This window comes from Equus asinus, chromosome 8 (genome assembly GCF_041296235.1).
Source record: "Equus asinus isolate D_3611 breed Donkey chromosome 8, EquAss-T2T_v2, whole genome shotgun sequence".
In the NCBI taxonomy this organism is placed as follows: Eukaryota; Metazoa; Chordata; class Mammalia; order Perissodactyla; family Equidae; genus Equus; species Equus asinus.
In genome coordinates, this window is record NC_091797.1 from 29,221,660 (window position 1) to 29,242,669 (window position 21,010).

At 44.3% G+C, this 21,010-nt stretch overlaps 1 protein-coding gene across 7 annotated transcripts in view; it reads right to left on the minus strand.

Annotated features, from left to right (window-relative positions):
- Positions 1 to 21,010, minus strand: part of ANKS1A (ankyrin repeat and sterile alpha motif domain containing 1A) — a 173,212-nt gene that overhangs the window by 63,655 nt on the left and 88,547 nt on the right. For 6 of the 7 annotated variants that reach the window (XM_070515062.1, XM_070515063.1, XM_070515065.1 and 3 more), the window contains one exon: positions 8,097 to 8,686. In XM_070515062.1, the coding sequence (XP_070371163.1) occupies positions 8,097 to 8,686 (590 nt within the window). Of the gene's footprint in view, positions 1 to 8,096; positions 8,687 to 8,894; positions 9,096 to 21,010 lie in introns of those variants that run through there. The other variant, XM_070515067.1, reaches the window with a different exon arrangement.

Genomic DNA, 21,010 nt, shown 5'->3' on the forward strand with positions numbered 1-21,010 from the left:
ATGACAAGTTCAATGATGAAGTTTGAGAAATTCTTAGAAATTCAGATTTCATTCTAGTCCAACAGCTTAAAAAATATACATCCGTATGTATTTATGTGTGGGTGTATGCATATGTGTATATCTAAAAAGTAACCCAACACAGCTTATAGAAAGAAATCAGGGGGAAAAAAACCAAGATGAGAAAAGAAGCAGGTAACAATAGTGGCTAAAGACAAAGAGAAAGGAAGTTAAAAGTAAAAGTCAACAACGTGGATGGACCTAAAGGGCATTATGCTAAGTGTAATAAGTTAGACGGAGAAAGATACTTTACGATTTCACTTACACGTAGAATTTAAAAAGTAAACAAACAAAACAAAACAGAAAGATTCATAGATACAGAGAACAAACTTGGTGGTCGCTAAAGGGTTGGGGGTTAGGGGAGTGTGTGAAATGGGTGAAGGGGATTAAGAGGTACACACTTCCAGTCATAAAACAAGTAAGCCATGGGGATGTAATGTACAGCACAGGGAATACAGTCAATAATACTGTAATACCTTTGTATCATGACAGATGGTAACCAGACTCATCACGGTGCTCATTTTGTAATGTATAAAAATATTGAATCACTGTGTTATTCACTGAAACTAAAATAATACTGTATGTCAGTTATACTTCAATAAAAAAAGTATAAGTCAAGTAATGAGGTATATTTGTAAGACGATCTAAGTGTAGAATGGAATTTTTAATTTCCCTTACAGGAGAAATAAATTACAAGCAGAGAAAGCAGCTCACTAGCTCTGCTCGGCTCCCCCGGCACCTGCAGGGCCTCTCACCTCCCTCTCCTCCGGGGTCTCCTCCGGTTGCCCCACCCAACTGCAGCCCACCGCTCACCACACTCTAGCCCTCTTTTCAGCCTTATTTTTCTCATTAGCACTCTTATCAACAACTAGCTTACTATGCATTTTACTTATTGCCTTCTTTTATTTCTCTTTCCCCTCTAGCCTTCGAGAACGTCAGCTCCACGCGGCAGGGGATTTTGTTGGTTTTGTTCACTGCTCATCCCCAGTGCTTAGAACAGTGTCTGGAACACAGCAGGCATTCAACAAAGTCGCTGAATGAATGAATAATTATAATAAAAATATACTCCAATTTTATATTATTGCCGATTACGTGAAAATACCTCTACTCGTTTCTCAAACACAACTGCCTAGAATAGTGTAAGATAAACTACTATTCCCTAAATTATATAAAATCACTCAGTCTGTATCCTTCTGATGTCACTGCTAGAAAAAAAGAAGGAAGAAATACAAAACTAGAACGGAAGTGTATAAAGAATGTCCCAGGAAATGCTTCTTCCTGTGATTCTCAGCACTTGCACGCACTGGAATAAAGATCAAATTCTTCTCATATAGTCACCTACATTCACTATCACCTAAGTTTTTGGTTTGGTATTAAAAAACCAAAATGTAGTGATGCAAGAAAGAGGAGAAAGGTGAAATTCTCATCTTGCCAGCAACTTCACAACTACCCAAAACCTCTACATGTGCTGGACGTGCCTGTCTTGATGCGGCTAAACGGACCCAGATTGTCTGTGAAGGGAGCGGGCGACAGCACGGGCGGTGGCCTCGGAGGGAGGGGGTGAGCGGACACCAGGAGCAGTAAAGCACTCTGTCGAATATTAAAAATGGGTAAACACTGGCAAAAACATTAAAAAGAGAAAATAAAAGAAAAATCCTCTGGTGGAGAAGTTGAGACGGAAAGGCTACCAGAAAAGCCTCTCCATCACTGATGCCCCCAGGAAAAATAAGAATGAAAATGGAAAACAAATGAGAAAAGTAAGGAGAAACAAAGAAAAAAGACAGGAAAGAGCATAGATGAAAAGGAAAGAAAGAGCAAAGAGGAAAAAAAAGATGAAAAGAAAGAAGCAGATGAGTAAAAAGATAGGAAAAGCAGCAACGAGGAAATCTGGAGAAGCAGAGAAAAGCATGGAAATTCGGAAAGAACAGACAAAAGTCAGCCTCCCGGCCTCCCATGATGAGAAGAGAAGGGGGCAGTGGCAAGGAGGGCACCCTTCCAGCCAGCAAGCTGTCCTGCTGGAGGCATGACGTCACCAAGAGACCATCCAGAGGGCTGGGTGGGGGTGGGGTGGGGGCTGAACACCCCAGTCTTCTCGTCACCAGCTAACTGCATGGCCAGGACTCACTCCAGCTTATTCACAACACTATGGTCTTTCTTCTGCTAGCATCGAGGCCATGGAAATGCCCTTATATATTTTTTAAATTTAGGCTAACAAAAATCACTTGGATTTATCAGATAGAAAGACCAAAATTGTTTACTCAAGACTGCCTATAACATAAATGAGATTGTTTTTTAAATAAGAAAAAAACAGAAAGCAGAAAAAAACCCCTCAATCTTACCATAACACTTAAAACCAAGGGAAATTTAGAGGTTGCAGGACAAAAGTTGTGACCCCTGTGTATACCCGGAAGCAACTTAAATAGACATTCCAGGCTCCAATTTGTCCCTGGAGGTAGGAGTGTCACATTCTTGTTTAGAGCAGGACGGCTACGTTCAGCAAAAATGACTACACAGCATGCTTGTTTACAGAATAAAGAACCATACACACTGCAGAATACGGCGTGGAAAGTTAGCCATCATCAGCAGAAACTCAAGCCCAAATTTCCTTATTTTACATCTAAGTCATTTTTCTTCTCTCACACCCAACCCTCAAGGGTTAAAAGCAATCAAAGCCCGTGTGGAGTTGAACCAATCAGCTATTCTCTTGATGACATCATGCCTCCAACTGGACAGCCTGCTGGAAACGTGAAGCTTCTGGGACCCGGCCTGGAAGGGTGGCCCCCTGCTGCTGCCACTTCACTTCCATCAAGGGATTCAAGAGCCAAGGATCCCCATTTCAGACGAAACCAGGCCATCCCCCAAATCCCTGACCAGGAATTATTCTCAGCTTGTACAAAATGCGTACAAAGCGTGTCCCTGCTCTTCACCCATTTTCCACTTGTTTAATATTTATGAAAGCGGATTACAAAACACAAATTTATCACTTAAGCATTTGGCCAAGTTTTAAATGACTCAAATGTTTATGTAAGTAGACAAGCAGCCTTCTGTGGTCTTCTCTGTCATAAACTTCAACCCCATTCAAAGGCAGGTATGTGAGAGACCTATCTGACTCCATCGACTTTTTTTTTTTTTTTTTTTAAGATTTTATTTTTTTTCCTTTTCCTCCCCAAAGCCCCCTGGTACATAGTTGTATATTCTTCGTTGTGGGTCTTTCTAGTTGTGGCATGTGGGACGCTGCCTCAGCGTGGTTTGATGAGCAGTGCCATGTCCGCGCCCAGGATTCGAACCAACGAAACACTGGGCCGCCTGCAGCGGAGCGCGCGAACCCAACCACTCGGCCACGGGGCCAGCCCCTCCATCGACTTTTTATACATTCAAACCACAATCTGACCAGAAAGTTATTTTTGTTCTCCTGACGAGATATTTATTTCAGACATGAATTGCTGCTGCTCTGTGTGTACCTGCGGCTGCATCATACACTGCAGAGACACAGGATGAAAATACATCTAGGAGATTGTAATTCAGGGGCACACAACTGAAATGCTGGTGACACCGCCAACTCAGTGGAAAGGAGAACAGGTTTCTTCCCTTTAGCTGGAGGTGGGAAAGGCTTTAAGTTAAATGATGAATTTCTCCTGTTTCTCAGCACCCTGAATAACCAGATCTCCTGGTTCATCTGCAAACAAAGATTTACAATTTACATGCAAGAGCCATGTGTACTCCTCCAGCACACAGCCTTCTATGCTTGCTCAGAGTTGCAGAAACAGTGCTAAAAATGTATCACTCAGGGTTCCCACAGGAAAAAGATGGCACAAACTGGGCCACCAGAAGAGTTTAATAAAGAGATTATTTATACGGGTTTGGGTATGGTACAGGGAGAGTAACAAGGGACAGGAGCTACTCACAGCCAGGAGCTCCAGGCTGGAAGTGTCAAGGGGAGGAACTGGTTACCAGAACCCAGAGAGAGCAGCTACTGGGAGAGGGTCCCTCATAGGAGTGGTGGTCTTCAGTAGGGGGACATGGCCAATCCAAGATTTCCTTGGCCTAGTGATGCAGTCCATACAGGTCAGTCCCCTGGAGCACACAGGCAGATAGAGAAGGGTGGGGAACACACCTGAAGGGCTGATGGAAAATGCTCTGCACAATATCTAACTGGAGAATAATTTAAACAACAAACTAACTAACTAACCTTATGATATAGCCATATGGAATACTATGCCTTTTAGAATGAAGATCTGAATCCAGGTCTTTGTTGACCTTGCCATGGTAAGATATCCACAATATGCAGCAATTAGGTTAAGAAAAGCAAATTATAAATCAGTAAATATACTAAGACTCTCAAATTTGGATATACATCAAATGTTAACAGAAGTTAACTACGTGTAGAGAGATGTAGGTCATTTTCCCACTCCTTATCTATGTATTTTTAAAGTTTTATTCATGTACAGCTTCTCAGTTTAACTTCTCTTGGGCAAGGAATCATTAAGACAACAAACAGTGCTTTCATGACTTGACTGGAGAACACAGAAAATATCTACTGAAGCTTGGATTTAGATCTCCTCTTAGGCTGAGTTCTTTTAAAAGCCAACTCTATTACTTCTTCGTCACCAAAAATGTAACAGAAAACAGGGAGAATGCTAGTGTCACCAACGGATACTGTCACACAGGTTTACCTTAACCAGGCTAACTTTCAGAGGTTGTCCTGTCCTGGGTAACTCAACAAGGGCTGCGTTAACCACCTGTGAAGAGCAGTCTGTGTTTGGAGAAAGTGACTCCTCATCTATCAGCCGTGCATGTTCCCGACTGTAAAACATCACCCCAAACGGCCAATCAAGTAGCCACTGCTGACCATTATGTGGAAGAATACATTTGAAAAAGAAACAGAGAGAGGGCTGCAGATTTCTCTTGAACCTCTCTCCTCCTCTCGGGGAGTTAGGCAGAAAGGCTCATTAATTTCTCCGAGAACCATGGAAGGTGCCTGCCCTACTTTCCCAGGCTGAGCAGGCTCCTCCGTCTCTGGGGTGGGGCAGAATCGTGCAGGAGGTCACGGATTGAAAGGCTTGAACTTCACTGCTTCCCAGTCACTCCGACACCACTGGACCACCCCCCAAAAACCTCTGCCATTCTTAAGGTCTGAAGGCACTCCAGGCCTCAGTTCCCATTCTCTAAAGCTCCAGGCACAAAAATAATACTAATATCTACCACTTACTCAATACTTTAGGCATACTAGGAACTTGTGCTAGGCACTTAAATGCATGTCTGATCGGTAAAAACAACTCTGAAACACAGATTTGACTGCCTGTTTCACAAATAAGGATAATAACACTGAGGCTTCCTGGGGCCAACCATGAATCAAGGTGGATTGACTGTGGAGCTGAAGCTCAAAGCTGGATCTGCTGACTCCGTGGCCTAAGCCCTGTGTACTACGCTGCACTGCCTTCCAGGAGAGGCCTGGCCAACTCACGCACAACTCCATCTGTGCTGGGATCCCAGCTGTCCAAGCCCCGGAGCCTTCCTTTGACCTCTGAGGTCCCATGGTAAAGAGCTGAGCTGAGCCCCAGCTCCTTCAGAGCAGCCTTCCTCACCTCCTGGGGATCCAATCATGACAAAGAAAAAAAATCATCAAGCACAAGATACAGCAAAGCAGCCTTCAGGCACTGGTCAGGAGAAGGGTGAGGAGCAGCCATTAACTAATGTCCTATTCTAGGAAAGTCTGCCAAAGCCCTGGGTTTAGGGCCAAGCACTGGGGGAAACACTTCTGAAGTTTCTCTTTAGATAGAGATATCCACAAAAACAAGTATAACATGACTCAAAAACAATGTTGAAGGGCTGTGCACAAAGGGCCCTGTTAATGTTTACTATGCAAGCAAAGCTCAATCTTCTGAATTCTTTCCAGGAAGACCTCAGTTGCCTTTAGTTTTTTCAGATTTAAAATGTAACAGTGCTCCTGGTGATTCAGCCACACTACAGACTGGCCCAGGACACTAAACCTTGAACAGTCCCTGGGTTCACTGTACCCATCTGCAATCTCTATGTGCAAATGAAATACCGGCATACAAGCCTCCTCTCATCAAGATGCCAAGAGACAACCAGTTTATTAGCACCAACAGCCAACTTCAGTGAAGCCAGGCTGTGCCTCTGTGATTTCATGTTTCTTCACCAGGAGGAAATGGTGGCGCCCATAACACTGCCTGGCAACGCTGCACGCTAACAGAGCATGACTATCTGTGAAGAATCACCCGGCACTACTGACCTCTCGAGTACACAGTATGCTCAGGAGACGGGGCCAAAAAAAGAGACAGGGCCAAAAAAAGAGGTACTTGATTAAATTGGTAAGCTGTCTTGCAGCCCATGTGAAGGACTGAGATAGTGCCTTGACATCAAATCAAACACTCACTTCTCAGCCTCACGGCCAAGCCCTTCTCACTTTCTTATTTCTAATTCTCCCCTGTACAAACTCTACACTCTAGAAAACGACCTGAACTTTAACAAACCCCACACCTTTGCCCATGATATTCTCTCCACCTGCAATGTCCTTTCTTCACCCCACTAGTTTCAATCTGGTTTTAACGAAAACACTTGTTTCTTTAATTCCATGTCAAATTCCACTACTCTGGGATCTTTCCTGAAGCCCCTTTCCAGCCTCTCACACCTCTTGTCGCCACCCACCCCACTTCCAGGGATGTTTTCCTCTATTGCCCTCTCCTGCCATTTCAGAGCATACTGCACTTATCTCACTCTTAATCTGCCTTATCCTATACTTGACTACAAGTTAGTAAAACCCTGTTTTCAGAAACAAAGGCAGAGCACAGATTCCTACAAACACAGACACTTGTGTGTGTAATCTCCTAGGGGCCAGGAGCTCTCTCACTCACACTGATTTTCTTTAAGTGGCCTGGCATCTAGGAGACTCACCAAATCTTGGTTTACTAAACAGTGACAACTTATATTGCACAGAATTCCTCTGTCCCTAACTAAACAGAGTCCTAAACCTCATTTTATCCAGAGATAAGAGTGCTGTAGGAATTGCCCCTGCCCTGTTCCCACAGTAGGAATGGGATTAGCTTTGGTTTACATAACTTTGCAGCTGCAACCTGAATAGAGTTGGGTAGGGCATTTAGTCTACAGATTGTTCAAATGGACATGTCAGCTGTACCGTTCCTCTCCTCTTGGAGAGCTAAATTCATGTCTTGAAAATATTCCTGGGAGACAAACGCACTTCAAAGGCAGCTTCCTCCCAGCAAAAAGCCTGCAAGGGTAGCACTTTAACATTCCTTGGGTGTTTACCAGTCTTTGAGAAACACATTCTTCTGCCCAATAAGACATGTCACAGGTCACTGAAAAATATTTGGGTACATATTTCCAACTATTCTATAACAACAGTTATGAAAGGAACCTGGGCCTCAGACTCTGAATGTTTTCTCCTCACTAATCTCTCTTTGTTTCCTGAACCATCTAGCTCTCTGCCTCACCAACCCGGGAATGTGGGATGGGCAGGACGCTTCTGCTGGGAGAGGCATCTGGTCTTCCAGGGCAACACAGAATAATCACGAAGGAGCAGGAAACAGAAAGGCCCCCTTCTGATCCCCTTTCAGCAGCTTCTCCCAAAAGCCGCCCTCCCCCTCCTCCTCCTAGCTAAGCCTAGATCTGCTCTCTTCCTCCTGAAGACCATAGGAAGTACTCGGCTCTTCTTAAGCATCTTCAGGGTGAGCATGACTCGCTCAATGGGGCTGATGGGATCCAAATATTTCCAAACAGCATGTCATTTCCAGCAAGTGCCTCTCCCTCAGTCCTGTTCTGCCGGGGCCTCCACCCTCTAGCTTAACCATGAATGGACCTGTCCTCTGCGATCCAGGCAGTACAATCCCCTGCCCTGGCTACTCGGGGCTGGCCTCCCTCACGGCTGTCAGAAACACTCTGGTCACAGTGTGGAGGAGCCAGGGCAGCCCTGGCCCACAGCCTGGTCCCAGGAGATGGCACAAGGGGAGCTATGGTGGGCTGCGGCCAGCTCAGTTTTCTGTGACGTCACGCAGCCTTACCTCATCCCACTCCGAGGCGAAAGAGGGCGACTTCTCTAGCCTCTTCTTCCCAATGCTGCAGTTGGACAAGGATTCGCTCCGGCTCCCCATTGTAGCGTCCTCCGTGGGTGAGCAGGTCAGGAGATCGGAGTCAGACTTGGACAAGCTGCGGCTGAGTTTGAGTTCAGCTTTGGGTTTGCTGGTGGGAGGGGCCCGGCTCCTGGCCCCGCTCCGGTCTCCTTCTTCCTCGGCACCACCAGGGTGTGAAGATGCTGTGTGAGTCAAAGTTTCGGGGTACGATTGGCTGTTGGTGGTGGGCAGGCCTGCTGGATAGCCCACTCTTTTACTCTGGTCCAGGACACTGGGCGGGGAGGCTCCAGGAGCGTGCACACTTGTCTCCTCCAGCTGCATGCTGGCCTCGTGGCAGGCACCCTGTGAGGGGGACCCTTCTGGATGGCTCTGGCCAGCGGCAGAGAGCAGCTGGAAAGGGTCCTGCCCCACCTCACACACCGGGGAGGAGCCGTGGAGGAGACCTGAGAACTGCTCTGGGACCTGCCCGTCCTGCCCCTCCGCAGAGTCCTGGCTCCGGCTGCTGCTGCTCCGCCTGTGGTCTTGGAGTGGACAGAGAGACAGAGAAATAAAAAAATTAAACGTGGCAAAAATCAACAAAGCTCCAATGCAGCAAGCATACAGCAGAGCAGAGGAATTCAAAACCAGAGGGAAAGAAAGGGAAGCTGAATGGGCTGGGGAGAGGGCAGAGGAAGAGGAGAAAGGAAGGAAGAAAACAGTTTCATACTGTTCTTAATGTTCAATTTGTACCCAAAGTCAGAGCATTTATGAAATTCCAAACACGGGCCTGATTAATGCTATCTGGCAGCCTTCCCTGTTGTTAGATTTCTGTTAACATTAACGACCAGATCTTGCTATATAAGGCGAGAAGAAGTGCTAACTATATCCTACAGAAAGGACACAAGAGAGGAGAGAGTGAGTGAACACGAAGTAAAAGTGAGAGAGAAAGAGAGAGAGCGCGCCAGTGAGCAAGCATGAGCAAGCCAGACTCACTTCTGGAACATCTGATACATTTCCATAAAGGCCAAAGTGTTATTTAGAGCCACCCGCCCTCCCTTCCTTTGGCAAGCAGCAACAGAGGAAAAAAAATGGAGGTCATGATCCACAACCTGCAACTTCTGGAATTCCTTAACTGAAAGTGCAAAACAAAACAGCAGAGAAATAACTGCTTCCTTCCTCAGAGGGGACTATTCAGAGTTCCACGCCTCATCCTTCCTTCCTCAGGGAGCAGACTGTTTTTTTTTCTGAGAATGTGCACATCTCACTCCTTCCAAAGCCTCCCAGCTGCTCTTATTTGTTTAAGTTTAACCTTAGTTGATCCACTGAAAACAAAATGGTCTAATTTGTTGATGCCAAGAGACATTTGCAGTATCAAGACCTCCCTACCATCCCAGAAATCTGACACTACCGGCTCATGAGGCCAACTACTACTGGACACTCACCCAAGATATCAAATATCTCTGCCCTGAAGTAGCATAAATAATTGACCAAATCAGAGTCCAACATCAGTATCACACTGGGACACCCAACCAAGAGTCTCGCTCCGCATGAACTCAGACCCATTAGAGATTTTAAGCCACATCAGCCAGATAGATACCCACTCTGTGTCCAGTACTAACTCATATCCCAACGCTAATATTCAATGCTATTTTCTCTGTAGGTGGAATCTATGGTACATACACCAAATGATTCCTGGGTCTGCCCAAAGCTCCCAAGAAGCTTGGAGATCAGAGATCATGAGATCAGAGAATCTTAGAACTGAAAAGTCAAGTTCAGCTATTCTACAGATGAGAAATCTAAGGCCCTCAGGGCTTTAGTAGTTTGTCCAAGGTGGTGGGGGAGCAGGCTTTAACCCAGGCATCCGAACACCCGGCTCTGGTCCGGCTGTGCTGCTCTCCAGCTGTGTGGCCTTGGCAGTGATCTCATCTTGCCCGACGTCAGCATCTAAAATAAATGGGTTAGACTGCATGGTCCTTAAAAATCCCTTTTATGTTATGATAGTGATGAGAATCCAAGTCTCCACCACACTGTGACTGCAAACTTCTCCCCCTCAGCGGGTGCTGCATGGCCCTGCCTGGGTGCCTCTCCTGTTACTGTCTGCACAGCACCCCCTCTCCCTCAGCTTGCCTGCAGCCCCGGGGCCCCTTCCTGAAGCCAGTTCCACAACTGAACAGGATGGTCAAGTGAGGAGGGGTGCACGGTACAAACATGATGCACAAAACACGCTCTTCACTGCCCATGCACAATGCTAGTGTCCCACAATGCTGGCTCTTCCAAGACAGCCTTTAAGGAAGGATCCCAACAACCAGCTCGCATAATGGGCCTGTCAACCTGAGATCCGAGCAGGGACATGGTTCCATTCACCCCACCCTCTCAAGAAGAATGGTTCAGTCTCCACAAGCTGTTCAGCTTTTGGCAAGTCTGCAGAGGCTGCAGAGGGGGCAGCCAATTAGCTCCACTTTATAGCTCTGAGTACTTATCCACAGGAGCCCAGAAGTATGAACTTTGGCATCTCTTTCCTCTACACTTGACTGCTTTAGGACTTTCACACCCTTAACTCACAAACTCTACACCCCCAAAGTCAGGTCCAGAGCATTGAATAAGCACTGAAAAACTTGAATCATTTCTCTGGGGAAGAAGAAATGCTGCATACATAAGAGTTCCAGACAGCTTAACTCAGGCCCCAGGAAGCCATGACTTCAGGGCTACAAAAACCACATAGGATGACTGGCAGCCTGAACGAAGCTGCCCTGTGGTGTTGCTTGGTGGGGCCACAGGGAAGATGACATGTGACCATCTAATGGTGGTTCAGGCCAATGGCACTTCCTAGGAGAGGTCGATGGGGAGAGTCAACCAGGCTACAAAGTCTGCCACTTCTAGCACTATATTCTAATAGCCAACTTCCTATAGATCCTGGGCCAAGGTGTGATGTCCCTCTGACTGCATTTGAACACAAAAAGAGGACTTTGGTAACAGGAGCACAGACTTCTACTTCTTTGCACCAACTTTTAGCCTCTTATTTAACTTTTTGGGAGGTGGGGAGAGAGGAGTCCAACAACAAAAGAAAAACACCAGAGTCCAGAACTGGGAGCCAGCATGGCTCACACTGCCTGGGTGGACTCAGAACCCAGGCTACAGAGAATGTTCTGACTGCTGCTGTGGGAGCTGACAATGAAGGCCCTGTCCAAGAGCCACCCATTCATGTGAGCCATCAATGAAGAAAGAGAGACAGATGCCAAGAGCTCAATACCAGACAAATGGCAGGGGGAAGGAAGTGGGCAGAAAGAAGGAATGGAAACTTATGGAAGTAGGAAATATGTGAAGAGGAAGAATTTCTGAAGGTCATAATCCCATTACAGAAACCACAATCCACCAATACTTTATGGAGTATAAGAAATCATGGAAAGAGATTCTTATAATTACACGACTTACCCTGGCAATTCCCTGGGAAAGACACCTTGGTATTTGAAAAGTATGTCAAGATCTAAGAACCTCAGGGTCTTTTTTTTTGGTGAGGAAGATTTGCCCTCAGCCTCCTCTCCTTTTTTTGGCTTGAGGAAGACTAGCCCTGAACTAACGTCTGTGCCAATCTTCTTTTCCTTTATATATGCAATACCTCCACAGCATGGCTGATGAGTGGAGTAGGTCTGCACCCAGGATCTGAGCCTGAGAATCTGAGCCACCAAAGCAGAGTGGAACTTTAACCACTCAGCCACAGGGCCGGCCCCAGAACCTCAGGATCTTATTAAGCTGGTGTTCTCTTTCCCGTAAAAAACGATATCCAAGGCTAAGCTAGATTTCCTAGCAAATCAACGGGTGAGAAAAAGATCTGCTCAATGGTCCCTTCCTTCTGTAAAGTCAGGATAATATTAGGTCTCTAAAGGACAAGGTGTTAACAACACAATGTACTGATCATGAGCCAGATCTTGACCACACAACTTTTCTGTGCCTAGTAGTCTCATCTATAATTTTGGGATCTTGACATTACTTATTTCATAAGATTGCTGTGAGAATTAAATTATAATTTTAAATGTAATTCTAATTGTAAAGCATTTAGAGCCATGCCTGAGACATGCCAGCTCTCCACAGATGTTAACAATTGTTATTATTCTCCACACAAGATCTATTACAAAATATTTTGCTCACAGATGAGACCAACTATTTCTCTGTTCCTCACAGGTTTGTCCAAGGATCACCAAAGACAACATACATGGCAAGTACAAATATCCCTTGCCTTCATAATCCATACAACTCTTGACAGCAGAAGGAAGGGACAGAAGGTAAGATGGTGAGAGGGCTGAAGTGAGAACCTGAGACAGGCTCCACCACACTCCTGTAACCACAGATTCCATCAACAAGCAGGTGTGAAACGTCTACCTTCAGGGGGCACCCAGGAGATATAAAGATGAAGACACTGAATCTGCTCAATGGGCTGACCAGCTATGTGAAGAGACTAGCATATACAGAAATAACTAGAATTCAAGGCAAAAATTAATAGATGCTTTAAAAAAAGTATAAACCAAATGCACAGTGAGCAGAAAAGAAAGTGTGATTATTTTGAACCAATTGACTTCAGAAGAGGTAGCTTTCGAGCTGGACATTGAAGGAGAAGTAAGGCCTTGACAGGCTGAAAGAGAAGTGGAAACACATTAGAAAAAGCGAAGACATGAACCTCATGCCTAGGGACTCCTGGACTCGCAGAGGAGCATCTTCAGGCCTAGGGCCTTCCTTCTGATGGGAATCATTATGCTCCCACCCATGGAGCTCACAGCTTCCAACCCTCCTCCCTCACTGCCCTCAGCACTCCTTGCAACCTGACCTTCTAGGAGAGAAACAGGAGGGACTAGGACACAGGGAGGCTGTTTCCTTACTCTCCCCACACTTCAAGGCCAGCTGCTCCAGCGAAGATGACACAACAGCATGCTAATTCCCAGTCCCTTCAACTTGCAATCTTTATTCATTCTGGGTGTTCATTTTCCTTTTACCCTGTAAGCTGCTGAAGCGAGGGGTCTTCTGTGCTGCATTTTAATTACTATGATGATCCATGGGGATCTCAAGGGCTTTTGAATAATAACATTTTAACGTTTGCACACTTTCAGTCATCTCTGCCTGCTTAAATTAGGGCTGAAAAATGCAGCTCGTGTGAGGAGTTGCTAAGTCAAATGAGTCCACAGACCCAGAGCAGAAGGCTGGGGGACTCCAGTTTCCCAGACTGTTTTGCTTTTTTTGTTCCATTACGATTGGAACCCTCCAATATCTAGTCACTGCGGTGGGCATCGGAAACCATGTGTCCAGGAAAGTTCCTAAGTACATGGCTGCTTTTGGAGGGTCACTAAGCTATCCCCAAAATGAAGGTGCCAACTGGGTTACGCAGCCATTTGCTGGAGATTGTCATCTGATAAGACAAATAGACTGAGAGTCCATTCTGGTCCATGGCAGCCAGAGAACTAGAACGAGAGCTGGACCGTGATTCAAGAGGCTCAGGTTATAGTCCCAGCCCCGTGATTTTCCTCTCTGGGTCTCTTTCAAAAAATGAATGGCTGGTATGCATTCTCTAGGGCTTTGAGATTTAATGTGGTTTGAATCTGTGATTAGACGACCTGAGCTCCTTTCCAGCTCCATGATATTCAGAATGTGAATAGCAGCAGGGCTTCGGATGAAATGCTTTAACCTCATGGTTAAACAGGCTTTGGATTCAGCCAGACTAGGGCTTAAAGCCCAGCTCTAACGCCTCACTTCTTCCTCATCTATTAAACAGGGATAAAAATAGCCCCTACCTGGAAGATTTGTCTTGAGATATTCAATGACCTAATCAGTGTAAATAAACTCAGCTCATGGCTGGCCCATAAGAAGCATTCAGTAAATGGTAGCTGCCATCATTATCATCATTTTTCATTTATGGCCATTTCCAAACTGCTCTTCACGCTAACACTGAACACAGAGGCTGGTTTCCTTTCTCCCTACTCTGCAAAGGAGACTGATTTCTTCTAAGTGGCCTTGTAAATCAGGCAGAATAAAACTCAAATGCCGGGTAAGGTCCAGCAGTCTTGCGAGTTTGGTTCAGGGTGATATTTAACAGCATAGTGGAGAGTCTTCAGGTCAGAAACCATCTCCACCCACCGCAGCACCCAGAGGTACGGTACAGCCTGACTCTGGGGCTTGGGACTATTCCACCTTGACTTGATCCTGATTACCTTATGTCTTCCCCATTTCCTTAAACTCCTCCTGAAGAGTCTGTTCACTGCCTCTGGGGACCTGTGGGTCCGCAGACTCTCCTATTCAATATACCAGCCCTGCCTGGATCAGTCCTCCAACCAGCCGTGATATTTAACCGTGCCTAATTTAACAGCACACTTGCCATCTCTGTTTCCCTTGATCTTCTGCCAGTTCCAACACTGGGTGTTCACAACCATTTGCTTTCTCTTCTCCAGTTGCTGGAATGTTGAGCCCTGTTGAATACTCAAGAAACAACTGACTGAGTCCTCCACCAATTTATTTAATTCAGCTGGCTTCCAACAGCTACAATCTATCAGGTACTAGTTACTCTGTGCCAGACACTGTGCTAAGCATTTTCTTTTTTAATATTCACAACAACCACGAGGTAACAATTTGTATCTCTACTTTACATGTAGAAAATGATGCTTAAACAGGTTAAATGACCCAGGGTCACCAGCAATAAGTAGTAGAGCAAGAATCTAAATGCAAGCCTGATTACCAGGCCCAGCTATCCTTTTATTCATTTCTTGAAAACTGTGATACCACCTTGAGATCGATTCCTCATCTCTTCCACTCTCTTCGGACTGTCACCTTCCCCACAGTGTCTATACTCTTAGAGGACAACCACATCAATTTCCTGAGAAGACTTAGACTAAACTTCCTTAACTACTCTCAAAGCCATGTTAAAATTTGGGGATAATTTCAGCGCTTCCCACCTGCCTCAGAGAAATAGTTCCCTGTCTAGGATTTACCAATGGCCTTCTAATTACCTAACCGTTTTTCTAGTCTTCATCCGTCTGGCTCTTTCTATATCATCTGACACCGTTTAGTGGTTGTCCCCAATATCCACTCTCCCCTTCTTCCTTGGTTATGGGGTCTTTTTAGATTGGCTCACAGCCACCTAGAATAAAGACTACATTTCCCATCTCCTTTTAGCTAGGTGTGGCCACGTGACCATTCTGGCCAGTGGGTTATAAGTGATAGTGGTATGTGCAACTTTTGAGAACTGTCTCTAAAGTGCCTTCTTCTCCCCTTTCTTCCTTCCTGTGCTGATAGCCTCAACTTGACTAGTCATCTTGAACCATGTGATGGCAGAAGGAGACTAGGTCCTTGACCGTTATTAACTGCCAGACTAGCCCCGGACTCCTTAATTCTGGACTTCTATTTTGTTTAAACCACAGTTATTTTGGGGTTTACATCACATTCAGCCTTGGCTTCTAAGACACTGCGTTGTTCTGGTTATCTTCTTATGTTTCTTCCCCCTTGTGCCTCTAAATATAAGTTCTATTCTTTATCTTTTATAAGATTTTATTTTTTTCCTCTTTCTCCCCAAAGCCCCCCGGTACATAGTTGCATATTCTTCGTTGTGGGTCCTTCTAGTTGTGCCATGTGGGATGCTGCCTCAGCATGGTTTGATGAGCAGTGCCATGTCTGCGCCCAGGATTCGAACCAACGAAACACTGGGCCGCCTCCAGCGGAGTGCGCGAACTTAACCACTCGGCCACGGGGCCAGCCCCAGTTCTATTCTTGACTTCTTCAGCCTCTCTAGTCTTTCCCTCAGCAATTAATTATCTTCTATGTTAACCATCACTTCTACCTGGAAGATTCATGAATTCGTATTTCGAATCTTTAACTCTCTCTTGAACATGAGACCCCCATTTCCAAGTGTTTATGGAATATTTCTCTTGGCATCTGAAAGACCTCAAACTTAACATATTCAAAATTAAACTTAACGTCTTCCCTCAAACGTGTCCCTCCTTCAACCCCTATGTCTGCTGCACAATATTTTCCCAATTAACCAGGTTTAAAACCTCAGGATCATCCTCAATACCCTCTCCTCCTCATTCTTCCACATTTGGCTGTCAGGTCCTGTTAATTCTGCCTCCTCAATACCTCTGCCATCCAAACCCTCCTTCCTATCACTTCCTACTGTCCCCCTGGTTTGGACCCTAATTTCCATCAAGAGATTCCTTGAAGTCTCTTGACTTCAGGGTATTCCTGCCTCTAGTCTCTCCCAACTGTAATCTAAGATCCCACAATTATACATACTTACAGTGTGGCTTCTATCCTGTTGTCTCATTCAAAAAGCTTAACAACACTGCACTGTCTTTGGAATAAAGACTGACATTTGAGATCTAATACTCCAAGACCAGTTCTTTGTTCCAGCCAAACTGGATTACTCACCACTCTCCTAACATGTGCTCCATCGTCTCCCGTCATCTCACTGTTGTTTATGCTACTCCCTCTGCCTAGAATGCCCTCTCCTTCCTTGTTACTTCTGCCTATCAAGTAGAAGCCTCGATTTTGGGGTTCAGCTCAAATGCCACTTCCTCCATGAAGACATCACTGATCTCCTACACTGACATAACATATCCCTCTTTTGAACTCCAAAATTACTTTTATACCTCTTTATACGAACTTAACGTATTCTTCCGTGTTATGATTATTTTACATATGTATATAAATGGCTGTCAATACATTTGGTGGAAGAAAATATAGATGTATAGTTCACAAAGCTTGGGTTTGTTCCATAATGGAAAGAAAAGTGAACTATTCCAACTCAGAAATATAAACTGATAAGAGGAAGACAGTTACACAGTGGGGCTTTCAGCAGGAGCTCCTTTAATGCAAGACGGTGAGAGAAGAGGAAGCTGCTGAAGATAAGGCTTAATTATTAAACTGTCTCTTTAGATTTCTTGTCTTTGGGAAAAGCACCCAAACTTACCCCTTGGAACCTACTATGAAAAGCTGGCCTGGACTTGCAGGTAAAGATGGTGGATTGAACACAGGTACCTATTTAATCTTCTTCCTGAAGTCTTACTAAACCAAAAATAAAAGTAAGACTGCAGATGGAAACACACCTGAGAATTCCAAGCTGGCAAAGGAAAAAGCCAAGACTTACACTATAGAATTCCCCAAAGGCTCAGGAATTGGAAGCACTCTGGACGTGGGAGTAGGGAGAAGCTAAAATAATATTTTCTGGGGCCAGCCCTGTGGTGCAGCAGTTAAGTTAGCACATTCTGCTTCAGTGGCCCAGGGCTCGCAGGTTCGGATCCCAGGTGTGGACCTAGGCACCACTTGCTAAGCCATGCCGTGGAGGGCATCCCACATATAAACTAGAGGAAGATGGCACAGATGTTAGCTCAAGGCCAGTCTTCCTCAAAAAAAATTAACAAAATAAAATAAAATGACACTTTCCTTCCCTCCAAGAGGATTAAGGTCTTCATACTCATGCACAAACTTCATACAGACCTAAATGCACAGCTCAGGAATACTGACTTAAGTGCATCTAAAAAACCTCAGAAATTTAACTGTGTACCAAAGAGTCTACCTGTAGCACTGTCTTCAGATAATCATTCATCACTCCCTAAGTAACCACCTGGATCTAAGCTCTATTAGTGGACGCTGCAGAAAAGTACTACAGAGAATAATGACTTTTAGAGGTCTTGGCTACTTTGGCTACTTTCCTATCTGCTATTAAACCTAGAAAGTTATCCACTGTTTCTCTGAGCAGTAGTATGTCCAGAATGTCCAGTGGGCAAAGAGTTAAACCCTAAAGAGAAATAAATGACTAAGCAACGAGAAACAGGAGGCATTGCTCTCAGTTATGCTAGCCTTGTATAAAAATTTCAGAAGACTGTTTCTACATTTGAAACAATTCAAATAACAGAGGAAGACATTGTTGCATAAAACTATCATAAAACCATCTGAGCCTAGTGCCTTTTGGAGGGATGGGTTTTCTGCTTCATGGATCTAGTAAAGCTTTCTACTTCTGTCAGTTTTTATAATATCTACAGACACAAATGGCATTTTTGGGTGGGAAAATTCTTCACTGAAATGTCCTGCATAGTGCAAGATGCTTAGCATTCCTGGTCACCAGTCACTAAATGCCAATAGAAACCCCACTTCTACCAGTCATTGTGAGGAACCAATAACTCTCCCAGACAATTCATCCCAGAGGGATAGTAGCAACTCTAACTAACCACATAAAATGTAGTCCTATAAATTCTCTTATTATTTAAGATTTTAAAATAATCTTAATTTTAAAATCAGAGAGATTTTAAAAATTCTCTGAATTTGCCCTTATATATATTCTTTATATTATTCCTACACGTTGGGGGTTTTTTTCCTTTTCTTGATCAGAATTGTCTGATATATTCATAAGAACAAACAAGTGTTCATTGTAATGATCAAGTCTACTGCTTTTTTGGGGGTTTTTTTACTTCATTATTTCCGCTTTTATTTTTTCTTTAATTGAGGTGTAACATGCATACATAAAGTATGCGAAGTATACTATCTGCTTTTATCTTTATTAATTCCTCTCTGCTACTTACTTTCTTTTTTTTTGAGGAAGATTAGCACTGAGCTAACATCTGCTGCCAATCCTCCTCTTTTTTTGCTGAGGAAGACTGGCCCTGAGCTAACATCCATGCCCATCTTCTTCTACTATATATGTGGGACACCTGCCACAGCATGACTCGACAGGCAGTGCATAGGTCCACACCCAGGATCCGAACCAGCGAACCCCAGGCCGCCGAAGCAGAATGTGTGAACTTAACCACTGCACCACCGAGCTGGCCCTCTGCTACTTTCTTTTGGTTAAGTTTTAGTCTTCCTTGTTTCTTAACAAATGAATTTAAGGATATGAACTTTCCTCTGAGCATCACTTTGGCCAAATCGGTATTTATATGAACTGTTTCCACTACAATCAATTTCTAAATAGAAAAAAAAAAGATAGGCAACTCATAGACTAAATATACAACACTAATCAATAAGATAAGATGCTCAAATTCACTAGATCAGGCAAATGCCAATTTCAAAAGAGACTTTTTTACTTATCATGGTGAAAAACATTAAAGAGCAATAATACTCTGTGTTGGTGAAGGTATGGAGAAAAGAGAGGGCTTTTTCACCACTAAGAGAGGGCAATTTAGCCCCACCAATTAGGTCCAGATCTGCACCTACACTCTGACTGGCTAATCCTACTTTCCGTCAATGTCTTTTAAGAAATACTCTTATAAGCATGTAAGAATCTGTGTACGGAATGTCCATGGCAGCATAATTTATGACAGAGAAATACTGGAGGCCACTTAAACATCTATCAATTGGAGAACAGAAAAATGAGTCACGGGATATTTAACAACCATTGAAAAAGAATAAAGTAAGAACTTTATGTAAGAACTAAGACCAAATTGTATCTATATTCTATAAACAAGGTAAATAAAAAAGCTTGCAAAATCGTTTGCAAAATAGGATTTTAGGTTAAATGCAAACATTTTAGGTTAAATTCAAACAAAACAATCTTACACAGTCACTTTTGTATAACGATAGCAAATGGCCTGAAGCGTACACTACACTTTCAAACTGTGGTCACCTCTGGCAAGTGTGAGCAGCGGAGAGGTGAGAAGGACCTGAGCATTTTATTTGTATTCACTTATGTATTGATTGAATTTGTTTTCCAGGGAGCTAATAAAAAGGTAATTTTAAAATGTAATTTTAAAAATCTCCCATCCCACCCCTCACATTGTAGTTTCATGAATTATAGCAAGGAGGGCTGAAAGCTCTGGCAGGCTCATTAACGTGGCCTTTTGAAAACTGATGAATTAATTCATAAAAACTGCCTAAGATAATGGCATCAGTGGAAAAGCAGGAAAGACTTAACATGTCCTAACCCACAGCACCGTCTGCTGACTGGCCTCACTTCCGCCAGCCCAGCAGGCATTCCTTCCAGGCTACTGAGAAACCGGCAGAGCCCATTTCATCTTGAACGTCTCAACTCCTTTGTCTGAAAGCTCTTTGAGTGATCTAAGCAGCTAGCCTGGAGGCAGGCACACCCCACATGCTGTGGTTCAATTAAATCTGCTTCCTGCATGGCCCACTCTTAACAGCCCAATATTGCAAGCTGGAAGAAACCAAAGCAAAGGAGGACTAGACGTGGGGTCTGAAGTCCTCTGTGGCAGGTCCCTCCTTAACCTGGAGATCTCTTGACCTGAAAACAGAAAGTTCTCTATCAAGGGCACTCGGCAGCCAAGGAAACCAGCCTCGTTTATGAAGTTTGTCTGACTTTCCCCTTTTCTTCCTTCCAAAGGTTGAGCCAGTTATCTTACAGTGGTTCCAGATCAAGCCTTTGAAAAAGAGAAAGAACTGGCATCTCCCTCTTCCATGATGCTAAAGATTCTTCCCTCACTAAGAACCACTTTCAAACAGAGCATTAAATTAAGTAAGTGTTTATTCTTTAAGGGTTAATTTCAGTACGATTTATTATTAAACAACTAGAGAAGGCATCGGCGCTCTACTCCACTCTCTCTAAATCAATTAAGGATCAGGGCCAGCCCGGTGGCACAGCGGTTAAGTTCGCACGTTCCACTTCTCAGCGGCCAGGGGTTCCCCAGTTCAGGTCCCGAGTGCAGACATGGCACCGCTTGGCACACCATGCTGGTAGGCGTCCCACATATACAGTAGAGGAAGATGGGCACGGATGTTAGCTCAGGGCCAGTCTTCCTCAGCAAAAGGAGGAGGACAGGCAGCAGTTAGCTCAGGGCTAATCTTCCTCAAACAAAAAAAAAGAAGCAAATTAATTAGTTTAATTAATTAAAAATCTACCAATGTGATTCGAAGACTCAATACAGTTAAGACATCACTTCTTCCCA